General features: G+C 42.1%; 1 protein-coding gene across 1 annotated transcript in view; it reads left to right on the top strand.

Moving 5' to 3' along the window:
• Positions 1 to 22,073, top strand: part of LOC139309899 (vomeronasal type-2 receptor 26-like) — a 34,981-nt gene that overhangs the window by 2,161 nt on the left and 10,747 nt on the right. Inside the window, exons 2-5 of the mRNA XM_070934086.1 lie at positions 2,861 to 3,073; positions 10,913 to 11,041; positions 11,995 to 12,121; positions 13,693 to 13,916. Coding sequence (XP_070790187.1) covers positions 2,861 to 3,073; positions 10,913 to 11,041; positions 11,995 to 12,121; positions 13,693 to 13,916 — 693 coding nt within the window. The remainder of the gene's footprint in view (positions 1 to 2,860; positions 3,074 to 10,912; positions 11,042 to 11,994; positions 12,122 to 13,692; positions 13,917 to 22,073) is intronic.

The raw sequence follows: 22,073 nt of genomic DNA, 5'->3' as shown, positions 1-22,073 counted from the left end.
GTCTACCTAGAAACTCATAGAGACCACTAACATTAACTAACCATTTTATTAAAATACTGCAAACATATTAGCCAAAATGGTAAGAGCCACGTTGGCTCAGTGGTTAGAATGCAGTACTGCAGACTACTTCTGTTGACAGCTGGCTGACTGCAGTTTGGCAGTTTGATTCTCACCAGGCTCAAGGTTGACTCAGCCTTCCAGACCTCTTAGAAATGGGGTGAGGTCAACAGTAGACACTTTAAGGTTAAAATTATGGGCATTTGAGGATGTAACAACAGAGTCAGGTAGTGCATTCCAGCCATTGATCACTCTGTTGCTGAAGTTGTATTTTTTGCAATCGAGTTGAGAGTGGTTTCCCTTGAGTTTGTAACCTTTGTGTGCTTGTGTATTGTTGTGGTTGAAAAAGTATTATTATTATTATTATTAGTTCAATTTATATGCTGCCTTTCTCTGGAGACTCAGGGTGGCTTACAATGCATTTAAAAAAAATATAAAAACATTTAAAAATTAAAACATTAAAACCCATTCACACCATTCATGGCCTGATCTCACAAGATTGCAACAGCGAGATCAATGGCCCCAGGCCTGCCGGAAAAGCCAGGTCTTCACCGCTTTTCGGAAGGCCAATAGGGTGGGGGTGGTCTGGACCTCAGGAGGTAACTGGTTCCAGAGAGGTGGGGCAGCCACAGAGAAGGCCCTCCCCCGTGGGCCCACCAGCCGGCATTGTTTAGCTGATGGGACTCGGAGGAGACCAGCTCTGTGGGATCTTACCGGTCACTGGGAGCTATGTGGTAGAAGGCAGTCTTGAAGATAACCTGGCCCTGAGCCATGGTTGACAGGTAGTACGTTGACACATTGACAGGTAGTATGTTGTAGAGGATAATTTTATTTACTACATTTAGGTCAGACCGTAGGCGTAGTTCTAGTATATGAAATATACTATATTTATATTAATATGTATATGAAAGAGAGAGATCAGTTTTTAAACCGTACATTAGATGAAGAACCTTTTGAAATCTATGCATTAAAACAATATATTACCTTTGCAATTAGAATTTTAAAACGTACTTATAATATGAAACTGTACTTGAACAAAAGAGTTCAGCTGGTGTCCCCATATATGGATCTCATGGTGGTAACTTGTAGTGATGATACAGACATATTATTTGTAGTCTTTATTCTTTTTTATTCTTATTAATTTGTTTTTATTCTATTTCATATAAAGTTATGCTTCTTATATTATGTATCTTAATATGGGGTCTAATAACTGATCAAAAAACATACTATTCTTATATGTTCCTAAGAACCAAATTGAATTGATTAAAAGCTAACATTTGGATTTGATCTGACCCCAAATGTAACACAGAATTCTTCGTAACTTTTTTTCAGACCAGTTATGAAATTGTTTCGGAGGCTCTGAGTGATAAAAGTCAGTTCCCCTTTTTCCACCCGATGTTCCCCAGAGAAGGGATCCAATATCCCGGCATTGTCCAACTGCTCCTCCATTTCAGATGGACCTTGATTGGTCTCTTTGCTTCAGACACAGAAAATGGAGAGAATTTCATGAGGATTTTTACTCGCATGCTTGTCAGGAATGGGATTTGTGTTGTTATATCACAACGATTCTCAACAACTCAACTTACAGCACCCCTCAGGGATGTCGTCTCTAAGTGGAGACAAGTCAATGTCTTTCTTCACTCCATCGAACATGTTCCTATTTTGGAGAGAATTATTCCTTTCCATTTAACATTTAGGCAGTTGCCTGGACCTATAGATGGCAAAGTCTGGATCCTCACAGTCTTGAAGAAATATGATATGCAAAGGAGCAACGTTTTCAAATACATTCATAGTGTATGGATTTTTTCTTTACAGGAAAAAAAAGTGACAAAAGATAATGCCGTATCTCCCATCCACTTCTGGGAATCCAAATGTCGAGAACGGTGTTTGCACTGTTCTTTTTCAAAGCATGCCTTTTCTGTCAAAGGTCGGAGAAGATGCAACCAGAAAGCCTCATTGGAGAATAAAATAAGTGGAATACGGATTAAAACTAAACTAAAAGTTTTCAGTATCGTGAGGACTCTGGCCCACGCCTTGAATGCTGCATATGCCTCCAGATCCAGGAGGGGAAGACAGAAGGACAAAGAGAAGTTGAGGGATTCAAGGCTACAGCCATGGCAGGTACTGGATCCCAACAAGGATCTTGGTTCCTTTGGAGAAGGAACTCAAAGGAGGAGGGGAGGGAATCATCTCAACCTCCTTGTGCCACAAAAGATTGGCAGGTTTGGCCACTCTAATTGCTTGGAGCATAAAGTTCCAAACAGCAAAAATGATGCAAATATATCTTTATATTACAGACTGAAAATTTTCTTCCCCTTCAGGGCTCTCAGGTTGCCTTGATGCTGACTTTGACTCTCTAACTTCCTCCTCCTCTGATTCGGCTGCTGGAGGGGCCGGTGGCTGACAGGCCACAACAAATATCTTTTTCTCTCCCAGTTGTTCAATTTCTTTGTCATTTATTCTAGAATCTTCCCTATAATTGGACAATTCTGTTAAGTATATTTTCTCAATAATATTTCGTCAGTCTGTGATTGACAAATTTGGTGATTTTTTTTTTGTTCCGTTGTAGAATTAACACCTGTTCTAATTAAGCATATTTGCAACTTGTAAAACTGTAAAGATTCAAATGTGAATAGACCATGTAGTACAGGGGTGTCCATCATGTACAGGCCACACACACACCAGCTCAGCAAAGTAAAAAAAAAATCATGATACATCGCGATACGTTATGTGACGCAATCCGCGATGTATGATAAGAAACCAAGGTTTCTGCTTTTAAAATTCATGGACTTTTCCATTCTAGCTTCATCCCTTTATGAAGAAGAGTGTATTTTGTAATATTTCCCTTTGGAAACTGTACGTGGATCAAAATGGAGATATAGCTGCAGATCTGGACATTGTGAGCGGGGTGGTTGACCCCAAAGATTACTTCCTCAAAGGCAAACTGGGGAGTTTTGAAAAAAAGGGACTTTTTGTCAACCAAGATGCTCTTCAACAGCTAATGTCGCTCAACCAGGTGAGAAAAATATCCGTGTCTTTTCTCTATTGTCCAAAGATATAACACCTCTTTCAAGCCAGCTAAGCATAGTCACCATGGCTTAATGGTCAAATGAAGCCATGTGAAACTGATGAGAGGGGCCATCAGGTGCTTGGTTTGTGATTCTGATAGCCTTGCTTCTTCCTTGGCAAAGAAGAAGGCAGTTTCGTTTCGTAGTTTCTGAATTCGGTGTCAGACTGCATCCAATGAAATTCAGTCAAAACCAGGGTGAAACCAGACCGGTTCATACAGGTTCTGGGGAACCGCTAAGGATTTTTGGCATCGGTTCGCTGAACAGATATTATTATTATTATTATTATTATTATTATTATTATTATTATTATTATTATTATTATTAAAATTTCTATACCGCCCTTCTCCTTTCGGACTCAGGGCGGTGAACAGCCAAAATAAAACATTTATACATAAAGTACGATTAAAAATAGATTTAAAATAATTAAATTTGGCCCATAGTTTTAAATTTATCAATTTAAAATCCATATCAAGTTTAAAATCAACCATAAAATCATAAAATCAAGAGAGACCGGCTAACTGAAAGAGATGAGTTTTTAGGGCCCGACGAAAAGTCCGGAGGTCGGAGATCACTCGTATCTCTGGGGGTAGACTGTTCCAAAGGGTAGGTGCCACCACAGAGAAGGCTCTCCTCCTGGGGGTCGCCAGCCGGCATTGTCTTAATAATTATGCCTCCTTGGCCCCACCAACGCCTGGCTGGTCGCCGCTCACCTCTTTGCATCTTGCATCAGGCACTGTACCTATCTACTCCTACTACTCCTCATCAGCTCCCTCCAGACCTGTGGGCTGCTGACTCTCTATCTGAAAGTCAATGGACAGCACAGGCTCTGCCTCTGTCCTCTCTCTCTCTCTCTGCCAGCTCCATTTCCTCTCTCCTCTTGGAGCTCTCAGGCTGCCTTGATGCTGACCCTGACTCCCATATCTTTTCCTCCTCTGATTTGGCTGCTGGAGGGGCTGGCGGCCAACAGGCCACAACAATAATGTTTTAAGCAGTCCAGATTTATTCAGAGTGATGCATTCCTCTCTTTCACCACACTGGGATAGAGCAACCTGACTTCTGTTCCTAAAAAGGGGGTCCAAGGCTTTCAGTTCACATGAAATCATAATGACTGTTGTGATATGAGATAATGCCCTTACCCAGAAGAATTGAAATAAGACTTTGATCCAAAGAAAAGTTCTTCCTCATATCAGAAGTCATGAGTGACAATTTGAAAGGAAATGCTACCACTACTTAGATTTGGCCTTTGGCTTGTAAGAAGGTACTTCCATCTGAAAAGTTCTTGAATGCAATTTTTATCTTGATTGTTGGATACTAAAGTCTCTCTGGGCAAAAAAAAAAAAAAAGGAGGATCCAAATTTAATTAATAATAAATGTAGGTTACTCTTTCCATGCCAGTTGATGTCACCGAATGGTAGTTATTAAACAAAGGTTTTTTCTTGGATATCTAGCTGGGCCTTAGAAACATCTCCTTCTGTTACAAGAGTCAGGCTCATGTCCTCCTTGACTTACCCTGTTTGAGGCTTACCTTCTCATGATCTCATGTCCATCTTACACAGCGGTGGGCTTCAAAACTTTTAGCAAGAGGTTCTCTGCCCAGTTGCTGGTTGGGTGTGATCATGGTGATCGTGGCCTAGTTGGCCTCCTGCACCACAACAAGGGGGGAGGACTTTTTTCGATCCTCCAGGAGGGTGAAAATGGCCTCCCCAGGCTCTGGAGGGCCCCCCCCCCCCATTTTTTTTTTGCAATTCTTTTTTTTTTTTTTCAAAACACACAAATTACATCTTTTCAGAACACAGGTTTGATCCGGTCATCAATTTGTTCAATTTTTTGTCATCTTTAACAAAATTTTATATATTCTATTTTGCCATAACACTTATTTCTTAATCTTAAATCACATAACTCAACTAATACCAACTTTAGAAAAAGTTTACTCATATTTACTTAATGAAAACAATTACCCTTCTATTAACCCACCTTAAATTTTAATTCAGTTAATATACCTCATAATACATTTCACAATTCCTCACTATTAACAATACAGTTCAAACATGTTTATATTTCAAAATTATTTCCATTTCTAAAACTTCCTTACATTTATATATTACTTCATGTAATGCTCATTAAATCTTTATTCCATTATTACTTTATCAAATTTAAATCTTATCTCTAATCTTAAAAATATAGCAATTTAACATTTAAACATAGTTCTTAATGCTTAAATAATGCTACATAATACAATTTCCCAATTATTTCCCTAAATTCTATCTATTTAACCATACCATTTATATAAACACCAATTAAGTAATTCTTGTTTGTAAATCATAATCATATATTGTTTCAATTTTTTTTTTGCTTAAGTAGAAAATGTTCAAATTATTACAATTATTATAAATATTTAAACAGTATCCCAATTATTATAGCTATCAATTTTCTCAAATAATACCATCCAACATCTTAATAAAAATTGCTTCATTATATCCATTAATATATTTTCTTTTAACATAGTCTATTTCTCATATGTTTTAGCTTCAATCCATATTTCATTTCTAAGTATCTGTAATAAATTTCTTCTCACATTTATTAATCTCAATATAGTCATTTTATAAATCCAAGTCCTGGACTTTTTTATTTTCCTTAATATTTTCCAACCTTTTATTCTTTTATCATTCACTGTTAATCCCAGTGTAATCATCATTATGTTATTGTTAATCTCAATATAATCTCTTTTTTATTTGTGCATAAATGGCGACGCCTGCCTGACCCGCTTCCAGGATGGGCAGCGCTTTTGGTGATTAGGGGTCTTCTGGGGTTACCATGACCATTGGCAGCCCCACCTCCACTTGGGAGAGTCCCTTCCCAACTTGATGAGGGCTTTTTCGCCCTCTGGAACATCGGAGCTGGGGAGAAGTGAGGAGAAACACCGCAGGAGGAGAAACACCGTGACCATGACCATCAGCACCTCACCCCTGCTTGGGAGAGTCCCTTTCCCAACTTGATGAGGGCTTTCTCGCCCTCCGGAACATAGGAGTTGGGGAGAAGTGAGGAGAAACACCGCGGGAGGCCGCTGAAGGTCGCGGGACGCTACGAGACGCCGCGAGACACTATGGGAGGTGGATTGTGAATGCCGGCCTGCAGCTATGCCGGCTTCTCCCTTGAAAACCCCATGGTGCTCAGGGGTTGAAGGATGCATGGCTGACATGACGATGGGGGATGTGTGGAAAGACCTGGGGTTGGAGTGGCCGGTGGATGGCTCAGGTATTGGGTCACCATGGGTGGCCTCTCCTCCCCCTCCCCCCTATTATTGGCTTGGGGGGGCAGCCTCCCCTCTTGATTGATACCCAGCTGGAATCTCCTCCTCCCCCCTCCCCCCTCCCTCTTTATGTGCATTTATCCTCCTGTGGGACTGTGTTACTATTTCCATCTGTATTATATCTCTATTGAACTTATTCCATCGGAACTCCATCGGAACTCCCTGGCAGATGGGGACAGCATTGTGTGGACCCTGAGAGAGTTGGCTGTTATGAACCACCTATCACCAGAGGAGATTAAATCGTCAAATTTCTTGCCTGTGGACATTTGGCCGGCCACTGTGAGAGGGTGACCCGGAAATTTTCCCTCTGAGTGACTGAACTAACTAACTCCTCCCACTACTGTGAGAGGGCAGTGGAGCCCAGGGTGCTACCTACCTACATGGAGACTCTTTCTGTCCCAGGACTTTTTGGACCCTACCAAGCTGCTTTCCCCATCCTGGTTTCACTGGATGTATTCAGCAGCGGAGCTGTTTGCACTGCGAGACTCCCCCCTCTCACAGGCCTGGCCCTCCACGTTATCGAGGGCCTACCTTGATTATGGGTTTTGGAACCCCGAGAGGTGGCATGTGACGAAGAGGGGGTTGAGGGATTTTTTATGTAAGTTGTTAGCAAAATTTTTAGGGGGTTCCGGGGGGATTGGATTAGAACTAGGGCTGTGGGTGTGGGGGACAACCCATTGAGGAGGGGGCCTGGTCCAGCTGAGGGGCATGGCATGGGGTATGTGGGACTCGAGGTCAAGGAGGGGGTTACAGCTTGTTCCGATGATGGATTTTCCATCAGTACTGTGGGTGGGAGGGGCAGATATGGCAGGAGCAGGGGGGCATATCGTGTTGTGGGAGCGCGCACTCACTGTCTTTGAGCAGTGGCACACTCCGGCCCCCAATGCTCTGCCCATTCCCTGGGTTGCACAGATCCTCAGGGCCTGGACCTTCGGCTTATATTATGCAACACCAGGCCTGTGGTAAATAAAGCCCCCAGGCTCATGGTCATGGGAGATTTTAACTTGCCATCCATCAGTGAGACTTCTGAGGCAGCTCGGGAGCTCTTGACTTCCATGATGGCTATGGATCTAACCTAATTAGTTCACACGGGGGGAAACACGCTGGACCTGGTTTTTGTCTCTGGTCAGTGGAAGAGTGATCTTGAGATAGGGGATATAACGATTGAGCCCTTGTCATGGTCAGATCACTCCCTCCTTCACTTTGACCTTCGAACCGCTATACCCCGCCACAGGGAGGCAGAACCGATGAGATGGTTCCGCCCAAGGCGCCTGATGGAACCTGATAGGTTCAGATGGAGCTTGGGCTATTCCCTGAGGCTCTTGCTCAAGCCTCGACTGAAGACCTAGTGGCCGCCTGGGATAGGGCAGCCGCTACAGCTTTGGATCGGGTCGTGCCTTTGCGGCCTCTGACCCGGCGCCGGTCTCACCTGGCTCCTTGATTTGCCGAGGAGCTGAGGGAGATGAAGCGTCGGAAAAGACACCTGGAGAGCAGTTGGAGGACCAGCCTTTCTGAATCCGACTGAACACTGGTAAGGTCTCATATTAAGACTTACCTAGTGACGATAAAAATGGCAAAATGTAATTATTTTGCCGCTCTTATTGCATCATCAGATAATCACCCGGCCGCCCTGTTTAGGGTGACTCGCTCCCTGCTCCACCAGGAAGCATGGGAGGACCCCTTGGAGGGTAGAGCCGAGGACTTTGTGCAGTATCTGTATGACTAAATCACTCAGATTCGGGAAGATTTGGACTCCGACTGGGTAGACTCAGGAGGGATGATGGGGACAGGTCTTGAGAATGTTATCTGGGAAGAGTTTGATCTTGTGATTCCCAAAGACATGGACAGGATTCTGGGTAGACTGAGTGCAGCCATATGTTTATTGGACCCGTGTCCCTCCTGGTTGGTGCTGGCTTCTCGAGAGATGACATGAGGCTGGCTCCAGGGAATTATACATGCTTCGTTGGGTGAGGGTGACTTTCCCACCGCCTTGAAAGAGGCGGTGGTGAGGCCTCTCCTCAAGAAGCCTTCCCTGGACCCGGCAATGGTGGTTAATTATCATCCAGTCTCCAACCTTCGCTTTGTGGCGAAGGTTGTTGAGAGTGTGGTTGCGCAACAGCTCCCCCAGCACCTGGATGAAACGACGTATCTGGATCCGTTCCAGTCGGGCTTCAGGCCCAGGTACAGCACAGAAATGGCATTGGTCACGTTGGTAGATGATCTCTGGAGGGCTCAGGACAGGGGGTGCTCCTCTGTCCTGGTCCTGTTAGACCTCTCAGCGGCTTTTGATACCATCAACCATGGTATCATGCTGCACCCCTTGGAAGAGTTGGGGGTGGGGGCACCGTACTGTTGTGGTTCTCCTCCTTTCTCTCTGACCGGTCGCAGTCTGTGTTGGCAGAGGGGCAGAGGTCGACCCCGAGGTGCCTTATATGTGGGGTGCCACAGGGGTCAGTCCTCTTGCCCCTTCTGTTCAACATTTATGTGAAGCCACTGGGCGAGATCATCCATGGTTTTGGGATGAAGTACCATCAGTACGCTGATGATACTCAGCTGTACATCTCCACTCCGGACCACCCCAGTGATGCCCTTGAAGAGATGTCCCGATGCCTGGAGGCCGTGCGGATCTGGATGGGGAGAAACAGACTCAGGCTCAACCCATCCAAGATCGAGTGGCTGTGGTTTCTGGCATCCCGATATAGTCAGTTGGTGCCATCACTGACTATTGGGGGTGAGTCATTGGCCCCCACGGAGAGGGCTCGCAACTTGGGCGTCCTCCTGGATTCACGGCTGTCTTTAGATGAGCACTTGACGGCTGTGGCCAGGAGGATTTTCTATCAGGTCCGCCTGATATGCCAGTTGCGTCCCTTTCTGGATCGGGACTCCTTACGCACGATCACTCATGCCCTCGTCACTTCCTGCCTGGATTACTGTGATGCTCTCTACATGGGGCTCCCCTTGAGGAGCACCCGGAGGCTCCAGCTGGTTCAGAGTGCGGCCGCGCGGGTGGTTATGGGAGCGACGTTGCATTCCCATGTGACACCTCTCCTGCGCGAGCTGCACTGGCTCCCAGTGGTCTTCCAGGTGCGCTTCAAGGTTTTGGTTACCACCTATAGAGCGCTCCATGGCTTAGGACCAGGGTACTTATGGGACCGCCTTCTGCCACCAGTAGCCTCTCACCGGCCAGTATGCGCACATAGAGAGGGGCTCCTCAGGGTGCCGTTGGCCAGGCAGTGTTGACTGGCAGCCCCCAGGGGGAGAGCCTTCTCTGTGGGGGCACCTGCTATCTGGAATGAGCTCCCCACAGAGATATGGAGGATCCCGGATTTATGCACCTTCCGCCGTGCCCTCAAGACCTATTTATTTCAACAGGCTGGCCTGGCCTAACTTCCCTTTTAACTGTAACTTTTAAAATTGGTTTTAAAACATTAGGGGTGTTTTAAATTGTTTTGGGCCAAATTATTTAATGGGTTTTTATATTGTCTTTTAAATTTTGCAGTTTGTATGTTTTATCTTTCTGTCTGTTTACCGCCCTGAGTCCTTTGGAAGTAGGGTGGTATATAAATCTAATAAAATGAAAAATGAAATGAAAAAATAAAAACATCCTTTTTATTATTACTATTCACATGTTCAGTTACTTATTCATATTTAATCACATTGTCTTTATCTTCTTTATTTTCCACCTCTATGTCTTATTTCTCCATCTTCATTTTCTTGTCCGCTTGTGTATACTCCATTTCAACTTCTATAACCTCAAATTTTTTTCCTCTTTGCAACATTATAATTATTTCTCTTATTTCCATTTTCCAAGTCAAATAGATAGATTGGTTCCTTCTCTAATTCCTGCACCATTTTTCTTTTTAAGTTAATATTATTCCAATTATAAGAGTTCCGTTGTGTTACCTTCTTTTTCTTTATTTTTTTCTCCAAAAGTCAAACTGCTTGTAGACAAGAAAATCCTCCCCCGCAAGTTCTCACGGATGTTATCTGTGAAGGTCACAATTTTTCAAAATAAAAACCAGGTTGCAATATTCCTTTTTATTCCAGATGGTGTCTCTCTGCAATCCACAATTTCTGGATGTTTGAAAAGTATCCATTTTGTTTCAATTACATAACAATCTTACTTAGCTTCTCTTTTTCTTTTAAGGTTTAAAAGTACCAAATCATATTTAAAGTCTAGTCCAAATTTAAATAACTCTTCTCACTTCTTTTTTTTCTTTTATTTATACACCACTTCTTTTTTAAAGTTTATTATCCATTCTCTTAGCTGTCACTCACCCGGCTTCAAAAAACTCTGTTCCGTTCCTCTCCTCTCTCCAGCTCTATACTTAATCCGGTTGCCCCAGCTTCGTGGTAGCCACCATGGCTGCCATCCCCTGCCGCTGAGACACATAGGGTTCCCTCCAACCTTCAAGGAACTTGTCTGTTCCTCTTGGTCGTCCGAGGTGCCTCTCTTTCTTCCCCATCCCTGCAGGATGGTTCTGGTCTGCAGACTCATCGGCAGCGGTTCGTCAGCCAGGATTTTCATGGAGCTCGTTGGAGCCCGCTAATTCCCCGACTTCTCGCCGTGACGCAAAACCGGAAGTTTGTGTGGGTGATCATGGTAGTCGTGGCCTAGTCAGCCTCCCGAACCACAGCGTGGGGGTGGGGCTTTTCTCGATCCTCTAGGAGGGCGAAAATGGCCTCCCCAAGCTCCAGACACCCATTTTTCACCCTCCCAGAGCCTTTGTGCATGCCCTGCACTTACCTGCATCCCAAACAGGCTGCATGGTGACTCCTGGGAGTGGCTGAGTGGGGTGGGTGGGGCCAGCCAAGAGTGGAATTTGGGGGTTCTCTGAACTACACTGAATCTTAGCTAGAGGTTCTACCAAACTCATGTAAACCCCCAGCAGCCCACCCCAATCTTACATCACAACAGTTCCAGAAATTAGGCAGTTTTAATCTTATTTCACCAGCATGGCAGCCACATGACTTGAGCAAATAAATATATAAAGAAACAAATAACATTCCCTTTAAGGTTGAAAGCCCTTATTTGGAAGCACCTTTTGCTTTGTAGCTTTAGTAGAAAACTGTTTTGAACTCCTTTCAAAGGGCTTTACGATGTTTTATATAGTCCTTGAGAATTTTTTGCAGCTCCTACCAGTGAGAAGATGGTTTTTTTAATCAGAGTTTTACTTTTTGAAAATCAATCTAATGGAGTAAAAGTTTTAATAGATTTATAAATTTAATTTAAATTTAGAATCGGTAGTAAACTGATTTTACTAAGGAGGAAGCCACTGGTTGTCATTTAATGTTTAAATATTTTTTCAGTTCAATCCTTCCAGACTTTATTAAGTAGAAAAGTATCTTATTGCAAAAGGATCTGCCAGAAGCAAAAGTGAGGAACTAAATGAAGAAACCACAAGTTCTTACAATCATTTGGAATTAGTTAGAAATTTTATATTCATCTAAGCGAGGCCCATAGATTACTGGACTAATATTTACATTGATCTCTATTCTCCATGGATGGTCAGTCCTGACATGTTTTCTTTGGCATTCCTTATTTGCCTGCTTTAGAGTTTCCCTCAATCCAAATGTGTGGAAAATTGTCGTCCTGGATTTGTCAAGCAGGCTCGAGAAGGAGAGCCAGTTTGCTGCTACGACTGCATTCCTTGTCCAAAGGGGACCATCTCCACTCAGGAAGGTGGGTAACTCTGGCAGAAGAATGCTGGATTCATCCAGAGCATCTAGACTGAGATACATGTTGAAGACACATTTAATTTTGAATATGTTACTGTTTTTCTTCCATAATAAGAAAAAGATCTTGAAGGATGAGATTGGAAGAGATAGGAGGACATGGTGGATTCTGGAATGTTACTTATGCCAGGGAAAATCTCTCTTCTACTTGTCAGTTTAGAAGTGTCCTGTCATCTTACCTTTACTAGGAACATCTGAATTCTTTGAAATGTGAGAAATGGTTTCAGATCAGTGCTGGGATTCTACTGGTATATTTCTGCTTCTGAAGCCCAGCTGATTGGGGCGGCAGTGTACGTTGCCACTCCTCAGCTGTTTTCCTTGCTCTCAGCAATGCGGAAGTTCACTTTTCTACGAATTGCACACATGCACGAACTGAACCAGTTGAGCAGAGCGCGCGCTCAGCAAACCAGTTATTAAACCGATAGGATCCCACCCCTGTTTCAGATAAATGGCTTTTTCTCATCCAAGCTAACTTTACTTCATAGGCCAATGATACATCAATCAATCAATCATGCAACCAATATTTCAATCAATTAATCCATCAGTCGATTAAGTCCATAGGGCCACATAAACAGAAAGAACTAATTGGGAGGATCACAGAGGGAGAGCTTTTGGGTTCAAGAAACAACAGAAAACCAAATGGAGGACTCACCATAAAATCCATCAAGAGGATATCAGTGTGAGAGAAGAAATGTAAACTAAATTTACCATTATTAGGCATAAAATCTGCCTCTTTCCTCACAAATACTTTCACTTGTGGTTTAAGAAGTAAAAGACAAATATTGTTTATAGCCCAGTTCAACTCTCCCAGGTTCAACAAAACCACCATAATGGATTCATTAGTAGGATGCCTACTAAGCCTCTCCATTTTATAGTTTCAATTTTATTGGATATTAAACAGTGAAATGAGTGCAGGGGAGTGGGGAAAAGAAAGGGAGGGTCTGGAAGTCAGTGTTGCCTACGAGGAGTTGGAAGCCTGCTTTTTCTGTTGGAACTTCTGCCCTATTGCACACCTTCTTCCTTGAATTCCAATATGCACCCAGCCTTCTGAAATTCTGGAGAAGAAATTCCTCTCCCAAATGTTGAGATAAAGTCCAGGATGAGAATGTGGTGTATTGCATCAGTTAAGGTGGTTGTGACTCCAAGTATTTCTCTTTTGGATCTTATTTCTTCTTGTTGTTTTTATAGCTGTATATATTGGGGGAATTTTTGCTGGCTGTAAGCTGCCCAAAGTTTGCTTTAAAAAGGTCAGCCAGACAAATGTTTTATATATGTATGCAGCCTCCTATTTACGATTTGCTATGGAGTTCCTGTCTCTCAATATCACTTGTCATCCATAAAAAGCACTATTACTTTCTGTTTTGTCAGATACTGAAAAATGCACCCAGTGCCCAGATGGTCAATATCCAACTGAGAACCGAATCCAATGTATCCCCAAAAGAATAACCTTCCTGTCCTATGAAGAACATATCAGCATCATCCTGATCTCCTTTGCCCTAATCTTGTTCCTAACTACAGGTTTTGTTTTACTCATATTCCTTCAATACCGAGAAACTCCCATTGTCAAAGCCAACAACCGGGACCTCTCCTACACCCTCCTGGTCTCCCTCCTGCTTTGCTTCTTATCCTCCTTGTTTTTTATTGACCGACCAAAGAAAGCCTCCTGCCTTCTCCGACAAGTAGTCTTCAGCATTGTCTTCTCAATAGCTGTGTCTTCTGTGTTGGCCAAAACGATCACAGTGGTATTGGCTTTCCTGGCTTCAAAACCAGGAAATAGGATGAGAAGGTGGTTGGGGAAGAGCTTGGCCAACTCCATCATCCTTTGTGGTTCTGGTGTCCAGGTTGTCATCTGTGCCTTGTGGCTGGGAATTTCTCCCCCATTCCCTGACTCTGACCTCCACTCCCAGCCTGAGGTGATCATCCTTCAATGCAATGAAGGCTCCATCACCATGTTTTATGTTGTCTTTGGCTATATGTGTTTCCTAGCCACCATTTGCTTCACTGTAGCTTTTTTGGCAAGGAACCTGCCTGGGGCCTTCAATGAAGCTAAGCTGATCACTTTCAGCATGCTGGTTTTCTGCAGTGTCTGGGTCTCCTTCCTGCCCGCCTACCTCAGCACCAAAGGAAAGTCTATGGTAGTCGTGCAGATCTTCTCCATCTTGGCCTCCAGTGCTGGGGTGCTGGGGTGCATCTTCTTTCCCAAATGCTACATCATCCTCCTGAGGCCAGATCTAAATACAAAGGAACACCTAATGACAAAAGTAGGGAAATAATAGTGAAACTGTTTTTAGGCTCATAACATTTCATTTTTCATTGCCGTTTTTGGTGTGCTTGTATTCTTCCTTTGCATAAATTGGACAATTAAGGTTATTAAAAAACAAATGAATAGAAATACGAAGCGTTTAAGAGTTATCAAATTAAAATACAATATATTCTTCAAACAGTAAAATAACTGAATAATTCAAATTTTCATTCAGCCAGAGATGGACAGGGTAAAAAATAATAAAATAATTTTAAAAATAAGTTATTTTAACATGCGACACATTTCCCAAAAGAAAGTGAGAAAGTGTATGTTGCCTAAAATGGGATTAATATGGAAACCTAAATCTCTGAACACTTTCTCTCCTTCCCTTCCTCCCTCCCTCCCTCCCTCCCTCCCTCCCTCCCTCTCCTGTTCTTGAAAGTAGATGAGGACAGTAAATCTAGATGTAAGAACACCAGATGACACCCCACCCCTCCCCGGTTGCAACACTCTAAATGACCTACACTAGTTAAGTTGCAGGTGTTAGATTCCATTATAGAATTTGGACCTCAGAATTTCAGGACTTGGTCTTGAGACATCACTGCTCTAACAGCCTTTCTGAACATAACTGAACAGTAATGATCCAACAGCAGAACAGCATCTGGAAAGCTCAATAGCTTCTGTAAATATTTGATGCAGGGAAGACAAAGAAACATTCTCATACCAGATTGGTCTCTTATCCAAAGAAGCCACATGATACTCTAGTCCCCAAAACGGAAAGCTTTTGGCATTGTGCCATGTGAATGAGAAAATAATATGTGCTAGATAATGTCAGGAGGACAGTCCTGAAATGTCACTATCCTGACTTCACTAGGGAGCTGCAGGGAGAGCCCACCTTCTCCAGGAGCTGCCTAGAGGAGAACTGGCTTTGCCACATCCAATGGTGGGGAACGGATCGGAGCTGAAGCCCAAACAGGGGAGTAAGGAGACCTAGTGATCCATTCCCTGAACTTCCCTCCCTTCCTCAAAGAAACAATACTAAGGAGAAGGGGAAAGGGAGAAAGATCCCTTCCTCCTTCACTTAATTCATAGCCAGAGTCGTATTGGGAATAAAGTTTGCGTTTCAAATGGATCATGCAAGACATCTCTCTGTGTTGATTTTCTGTCTAGGATTTCCTTTATTGCCTCCATTCAAATGCCTTCAGATTTGGGATAAAGTGACCAAACAAATGAGACAGGCTTGACTAGGTCCCAAGGCCATGGATTCAATTGAAAAAAAGGGTCTGTTGCCTGAAATCTGAAATTTTTAAAACTCTAGGCCAGGATTTGTGCTTGAACTTTGCCCAGTTCATTCTCATTAGTCCCCTTCCTCAGTGAGAAGCATCTCCTTCTGGTTTCTTCTGCTGAGAGACCAGTTACATCAAGTATATGTTTTTAAACTGTTGGTAATTGTTTTGTTCATTATGCAGGTTAGCCAATATTTGATTTAAGCAACCCTTTAAGAGAGGACAGATATGAGCGATGTCCTAGTCTCTGGAAAGGAAGCCAGATTTCTTCAAAATTATTTAGGATGGTCTCAAACTTATCTCCTTAATAGCTCTATGGGAGTCAGTATTCCCATTCCCATGAGCAGTGGTGGGTTTCAAAATTTTTTACTACCGGTTTTGTGGGTGTGGCTTGGTGGGCATGGCAGGGGAAGCATATTGTAAAATCTCCATTTGCCCCCCCTCCCACACTCCAGGGGAAGGATACTGTAAAATCTCCATTTGCTTCCCACTCCAGGGGAAGATTACTGCAAAATCTCCATTTCCTCCCCACTCCAGGGGAAGGTTAATGCAAAATCCCCATTTCGTCCCGATCAGCTGGGACTCGGGAGGCAGAGAATAGATGGTGCAGGGCCAGTCAGAGGTGGTATTTACTGGTTCTCCAAACTACTCAAAATTTCTGTTACAATTCTCCAGAACTGGTCAGAACCTGCTGGAACCCACCTCTGCCCCTGAGGTCTGTGTAGTACTGGAAGGAAATGGATATTTATCCTCTTTAGATATTACAAGTTCCTCATTCAAATGACACAGACTTTCCTCACATAAACTCCCCATCCTCATGGTCACCACTACTGACTGACAAAAGGTAAATATTAAACCTCCCCCAGGACTGAAGTCATGTCTTCCTCTCTACTGGATCTTTTGTGCCCTCCAGTAACCCCCAGAAGGCCGGATGAGTTCATGTGCTTTCCGAGGACAGTAGAAAAGTTGCTCTATAAAAGCGACCGTGTCAAATGAACTCCGCCTCTGCCTCAAGCCATTTGCACTGTGGTGCTCTTTGGGAGACCCAGCCTGGATCTGAACCAGAATTTCCTTCTAATGATACATACCTAAAAACGTCAAACCAAGCCTGAGCTTCCCTGCCAAATCTGTTTTTCAAAGAGGAGCTTGCAAAAGAGTTTTGAAAAAGGAGCTTTGAAAAAGCTTTCAAAGAGGAGGTTCCAATCATTAAAAGGATAAGCCATATGACGATTTTTGTGGACTTTTTATGCAAAAAGACACTAAGGGTGTTTCAGTCACCAATAAAGGTACATTGCCCTATAATTCACGTAGTCCTTGACTTACAACACTTAATGACAATTCAAAGTTACAACAGCATTGAAAAAAGTGACTTATGGCCATTTTTCACACTGATGACCTTTGCAGCATTTGAACACACATTTTGATTTACATTCGGATGCTTAACAACTGACTCACATTTATGACGGTTGGAGGGACCCGGCGTCATGTGATCGCCTTTTGCAACCTTCTGACAAGCAAAGTTAATGGGAAAACCAGATTCACTTAACAACTATGTTATTAATTTAATGACGGTAGTGATTCCCTTAACCATGTGGCAAGTCATAATATGGGGCAAAGATGAGTTAACCAATTTCTCACTCAGCGACATACATTTTGGGCTTAATTGAGGTCGTAAATTGAGGGCTACCTGTAAAAGAAATCTATTTGCCCATCTCAGTAAATTCTGTCCATTTCACCAACCAATTCCTCTATGGTGGGCAGAGCTGATTTTTTCTGAATCTTCCATGTGGAATAGAAAAAAAATGGCTGCTGCCAGGTTAGATTCAAATTTGACAGTTGCTGCAGCCAACTGTCACTGATCGGAACCTTTGTTCGGTTGCTAGGCAACTAACCTAACGGAACCCACCTTCTGCTCTCATTCATCCTGGGCCATGACAAGTCAACACTTCAAGAGCCCAAATAAACAGCAAAGAGGACAAAGGAAAACCTTCTCTTGTCCCCTTCTAGATATCACAAGGTTTACTTAGATCACCATTAATCATAATTGGAGTCTTCTGACACTAAATTCCTTGAATAAAATTCTCAGCAAAGTTCATTTCTTCCAGAACCTTTAGTAAAAAAGACCAATTCAAATCCCAGGTCCCCTCAAACTAGCATCTGGGTGGATGTGGGAAGAAATCACGTCTCACCATCCGCCATACTGTAGGCACTGCCACCATCTCCCCTGCAGACTTCATGGCCTGCTCTTTATTTAACAAACCAAGGAACTTCAAAATATAGAGGATTTCAGTGTCTTACATGAATAGGGAAAGACAACACAGAGAGTGTCCAAGGAAAAAAAACCTTTCAATTCCTCCTTTAACTTTCTCCCTGGTTACTCAATGATGTAGGGAAAGACAAAACTGAGAGTGTCAAAGGGAAAAAAACTTTTCTTTTCCTACAAGCTATCACTTTCCTGTCTTTTAGTCACCTCTCATCCAAAACCTGATATTTCTGATCTGTTCTATTTCTAGAAAGATAGGAAATGGAATTTCACTTCAGATACAAGGAATTTTAAAATCGGCTCCAATCTAAAGTTCATAAACGAAAATTTAAAAGAAAAGAAAATCACTTAGAGGCCCTAGTCGTAACTTTAGACAGGGTTCAAGGGACTGATTGCCTCCATAGTTCTGGGTGACCTTGCCCAAGAGACTTTGGAGGAGAGACCATCTTGGAGGACAACAAAAGTTACCTGGTTGTTGGTATATCTTCATCTATTTTCTGGATGAGTCCTGACAGGAAGGATAACCACTAGAGAACAGGGCCTCCAAGGGTGTATCTGGGATTTTTCACTAACATCCTTTTCTCCAGCTTCTCCTTTGCAGATGGGACCATGAAGTAGTTTAGGATCCCAAGAGGAGAAGTTGTTTCTCAGTGTAATGATCACAATTCTAGGTTTGGGACATCTGCTGCTGCTTCTCCAGTGACTACCTTTGATGTAAACATTAGACTGAAGCAACATGCAAAGGTCTTGTATCAGAAAAGAATATATGCATCAGATCACAGGCTGTGTAGCACAAGTTTTGGGACAGGCAGGGACTGTGCTTTTGAATGTACATTTCTTTCCTTTCAAGACAAAAATCAGTTTGTCTCTATCTAAATTGGGCAAGTCCCTGGCATTTCCATCTTGTAGAGTCTTTTGAATTCTTCTAACTTTTCTTGTTCTTGTTTAGAAATAGGAAAGGGGTTGATTCATCCCTGTGAATTATGGACCTCTTTCTTCTGCTTCTGATGCTTCTGGTTTCCCAGCAAGTCTCCAGGAAGCTTAGACTGAAGTGCCCGCTGAGTTTGGAGCACCGGGATGAAAGCCACCCATGGAGCTATTATAGGCAAGGAGACCATCTCATTGGTGTAGTCCTCTGTGCCACAAGATTATTGCGTGAAATGTTGCCTTTCAACATGGCTCCAAATAAAAAGTCTCACTCGTAAGTCATTAATGTGTGTGATGGAGCTACATTCCCTCCATTTACACTTCTGTTCTTTTTATTTCCCTGACTCCTATGTTACAGGACCTGTCTAATTTCCTGAATCCTTTTGATTTCCATGGCTTCCCTCTTTTGTCTTCTTTTGCAGAAGAAACTCAAATCCAGAGATGGAGCAAGGAAAACACCTGAAAGAATTCCAAATTGTTTCCCCTACCCGGTCCAGTGCAGAGTTTATCACTTGAATGCTAGTTTTTCTTTAAAATAATGATGGAAAGAGCTGTACTTTCCTCTGACCAGCCCTTTTCCATTCTTTTATAACATCTCATTGATAGCCATTCCCTCATTCTTATAAAAAGAGAGGACGAGTTGTTTGTAGAATCGCTTTTCCTAGCCACCTATGAAAAAACTCTTTTTTTATCATGGTTCTACCCTAATGATTCAGTTAGTTTGAAACCGAGTTAATAATATGATAATATTAATTAATAATATCTCATTCAGGTGGGACGCCCCAGTTGGTATTATATTTAGATATCAAGGAGAAAGATATCAGCTAAATACTGTTGAAAGAGCAGAAGAATTTTATCAAAATAGGTTGAAAATGAACTTAACATCTTCAGGATAAGCAGAAGGAGCCGGAAATAAAGGTAAAATATCGAAATATAGAGACTGTACCAGATGAATTGCCTTTGGATTCATTGGATACCCCAGCTGGACTATCTACAAATCTGAGAGAAGTGGCATCTAACCTTAATGTGATGACTTATTAAGGCAAGGATAAGCATGGAAACCAATTAGGGGAAATACAAGGGATAAAAAAGAAATATGAGATACAAAAACAAAACCAACAAGACCAATCTACAAAGCAGAACAAAATCCGACCAGATGATACACAATTTGTAGAAAAGAAACCAGGATGGAAACCAAACCCACAAAAAGTAAAGAAAAAAAAGAAATAGGTGGCATAAAAATAGAAATTTCTAAATCAGGCAACAGTGAAGCCAGTGACTTTAAAATATGAATGATTATGTGTAAACACAGAAGAGGCGACGTATTGGTTAATATCATCCTGAAGATTGTGGCAGATCTCTGCATGGCCGTAATTTGGGGACGTGAAATGAGCCTTAAACTGATGGATTTGAATTATCCATTTTGGAATTTTTTTTTTTGTGTTGATAAATATATTATATTATCTTGAATTACAAGGCAAGAGAATTATGCTGGGGCATGCAGAAGATCGGGTTGTTACCCACTACGATGATGGGAATTAATAATCCTGATGAAACCCACAATTATTACTATATGGAATATAATTATAATGTCACTCGGGTGGTTGTTTTTACTTTTATATATATAAGAAGATATTTACTACTGATGGGGGCAGATATGATTGAAGATCCTGAATAAACTGTTGCACCAGCAAGCTATGTTACCCGATTATGGATGTTGGTTCTACCAATCCAATGGAAAGACCTTAAAGAAGATACTATATGGATTATAAATTTAAAGTCATTGTCTTTTCTTTTTTTTTATTTAGATATAATGGAAAATATAGACATATATTTTTAAGTAGTGTGGGCAGTGAATCAAAGATATTAAGAAATGTTGTGTATGGTAATTTTGCATGATAGTGGGTGAATAAGCTAGTTAGTAGACTGATTAAGAAAAGGGATTTTTAAGTGATATATTTAGGGGAGTGGAGGAAATGGATAGAGTGGAATAAATGTTAAACTAGATTTTATGAGGAAGGCTGCTTTGAAATGTTATAGTAATATACATAGAAGATTAAATGTTAAAGTAGGACTTATTGTATAGTTTTAAAGTGGAGAAGTTATTTTATAATGTCATAGTATAATGTCTTTTTTTTCCTTTTTTTTCCTTTCTTTTCTCTTTTCTGAAATGTATGGATAAAGGGGGATGTTATAATATTAATAATATTTTTAGTAAGTAAAGGTCAATATCTAGAGGAGGGAGTAAGTAATCTGTTATGAATTAGGGGTTTTTTTTTGTTATGAAGAAGTCACAGGGGGGGATGGGTGGGTTGGGGAGGGGGGTTAAGGAGGGGGAGGGAGAGGGGGGGGGGAAAAAAAGGGGGGAAAATTTGTATTTGAAAACTTTTTCAATAAAAAAAAAAGTTTCTTAAGGCAGCGGGAGCTATAAAGCTCTTCCAAAGAGGGGAGAGAGCAACCAATGATATCCTGAGCAATGATGCTAACCCTCTGGAGTGCTGTCCTATCTGTCACTCAGCAATTGGCAAGCCATACACAGATGCAGTAGGTTAAAATACTCTCTATGGTGCAGCAGTAGAAGATCACCAATTTTTCACCAGTGCTTTTGACCAGTGCTGCAATATGAGTTCCCCAGGTCAGGTCCTCTTTTATGATAACACCCAAAAAGTTAAAATTGGCCACTTGGCTTGGATGTCTGATCTATTCCTTCTGTAGTCCACTATAAGCTCCTTGGTCTTATTGGTGTTAAGGACCAAATTATTGTCTCCACACCATGAAAGCAACCGGTCTACCTCATCTCAATAGGCAGACTCATCTCCTCAGAGATGAATTCCACCACTGTTGTAATTTAATAATAGAATTACTGGCATAAGTGTGAATCCAGTCATGTACATAAAGAGTACAGAGTGAGGGACTCAACACACAACCCTGTGGTTTACCAGTATTAAGAATAAGGGCTGAGGAGGTATGAATTATGGAATTCAATAACTGTTTCTCACTGTGGTCATTTCAGATGTCATTGCTATGGGTTAGGATCCACAGTGGGGAAGGATCAAGCAATCATATCCTCTCATGACACCATCCCCATTGCTTTGGTGGGTTCTGCTACACGTTTGTGAAAGTTAGAAGAGGCTCTGTGTCTAGTCAAATTGTTTTCTGTGCAAAGGAAAATTCAGCAAGA

The sequence above is a fragment of the Pituophis catenifer genome, unplaced genomic scaffold (genome assembly GCF_029215685.1).
Source record: "Pituophis catenifer annectens isolate HBS135680 unplaced genomic scaffold, rPitCat1.0.hap2 SCAF_2, whole genome shotgun sequence".
NCBI lineage: Eukaryota > Metazoa > Chordata > Lepidosauria > Squamata > Colubridae > Pituophis > Pituophis catenifer.
The sequence above is the reverse complement of the archived record's forward strand: the minus strand, read 5'-3'. Positions and strand labels throughout refer to the sequence as shown.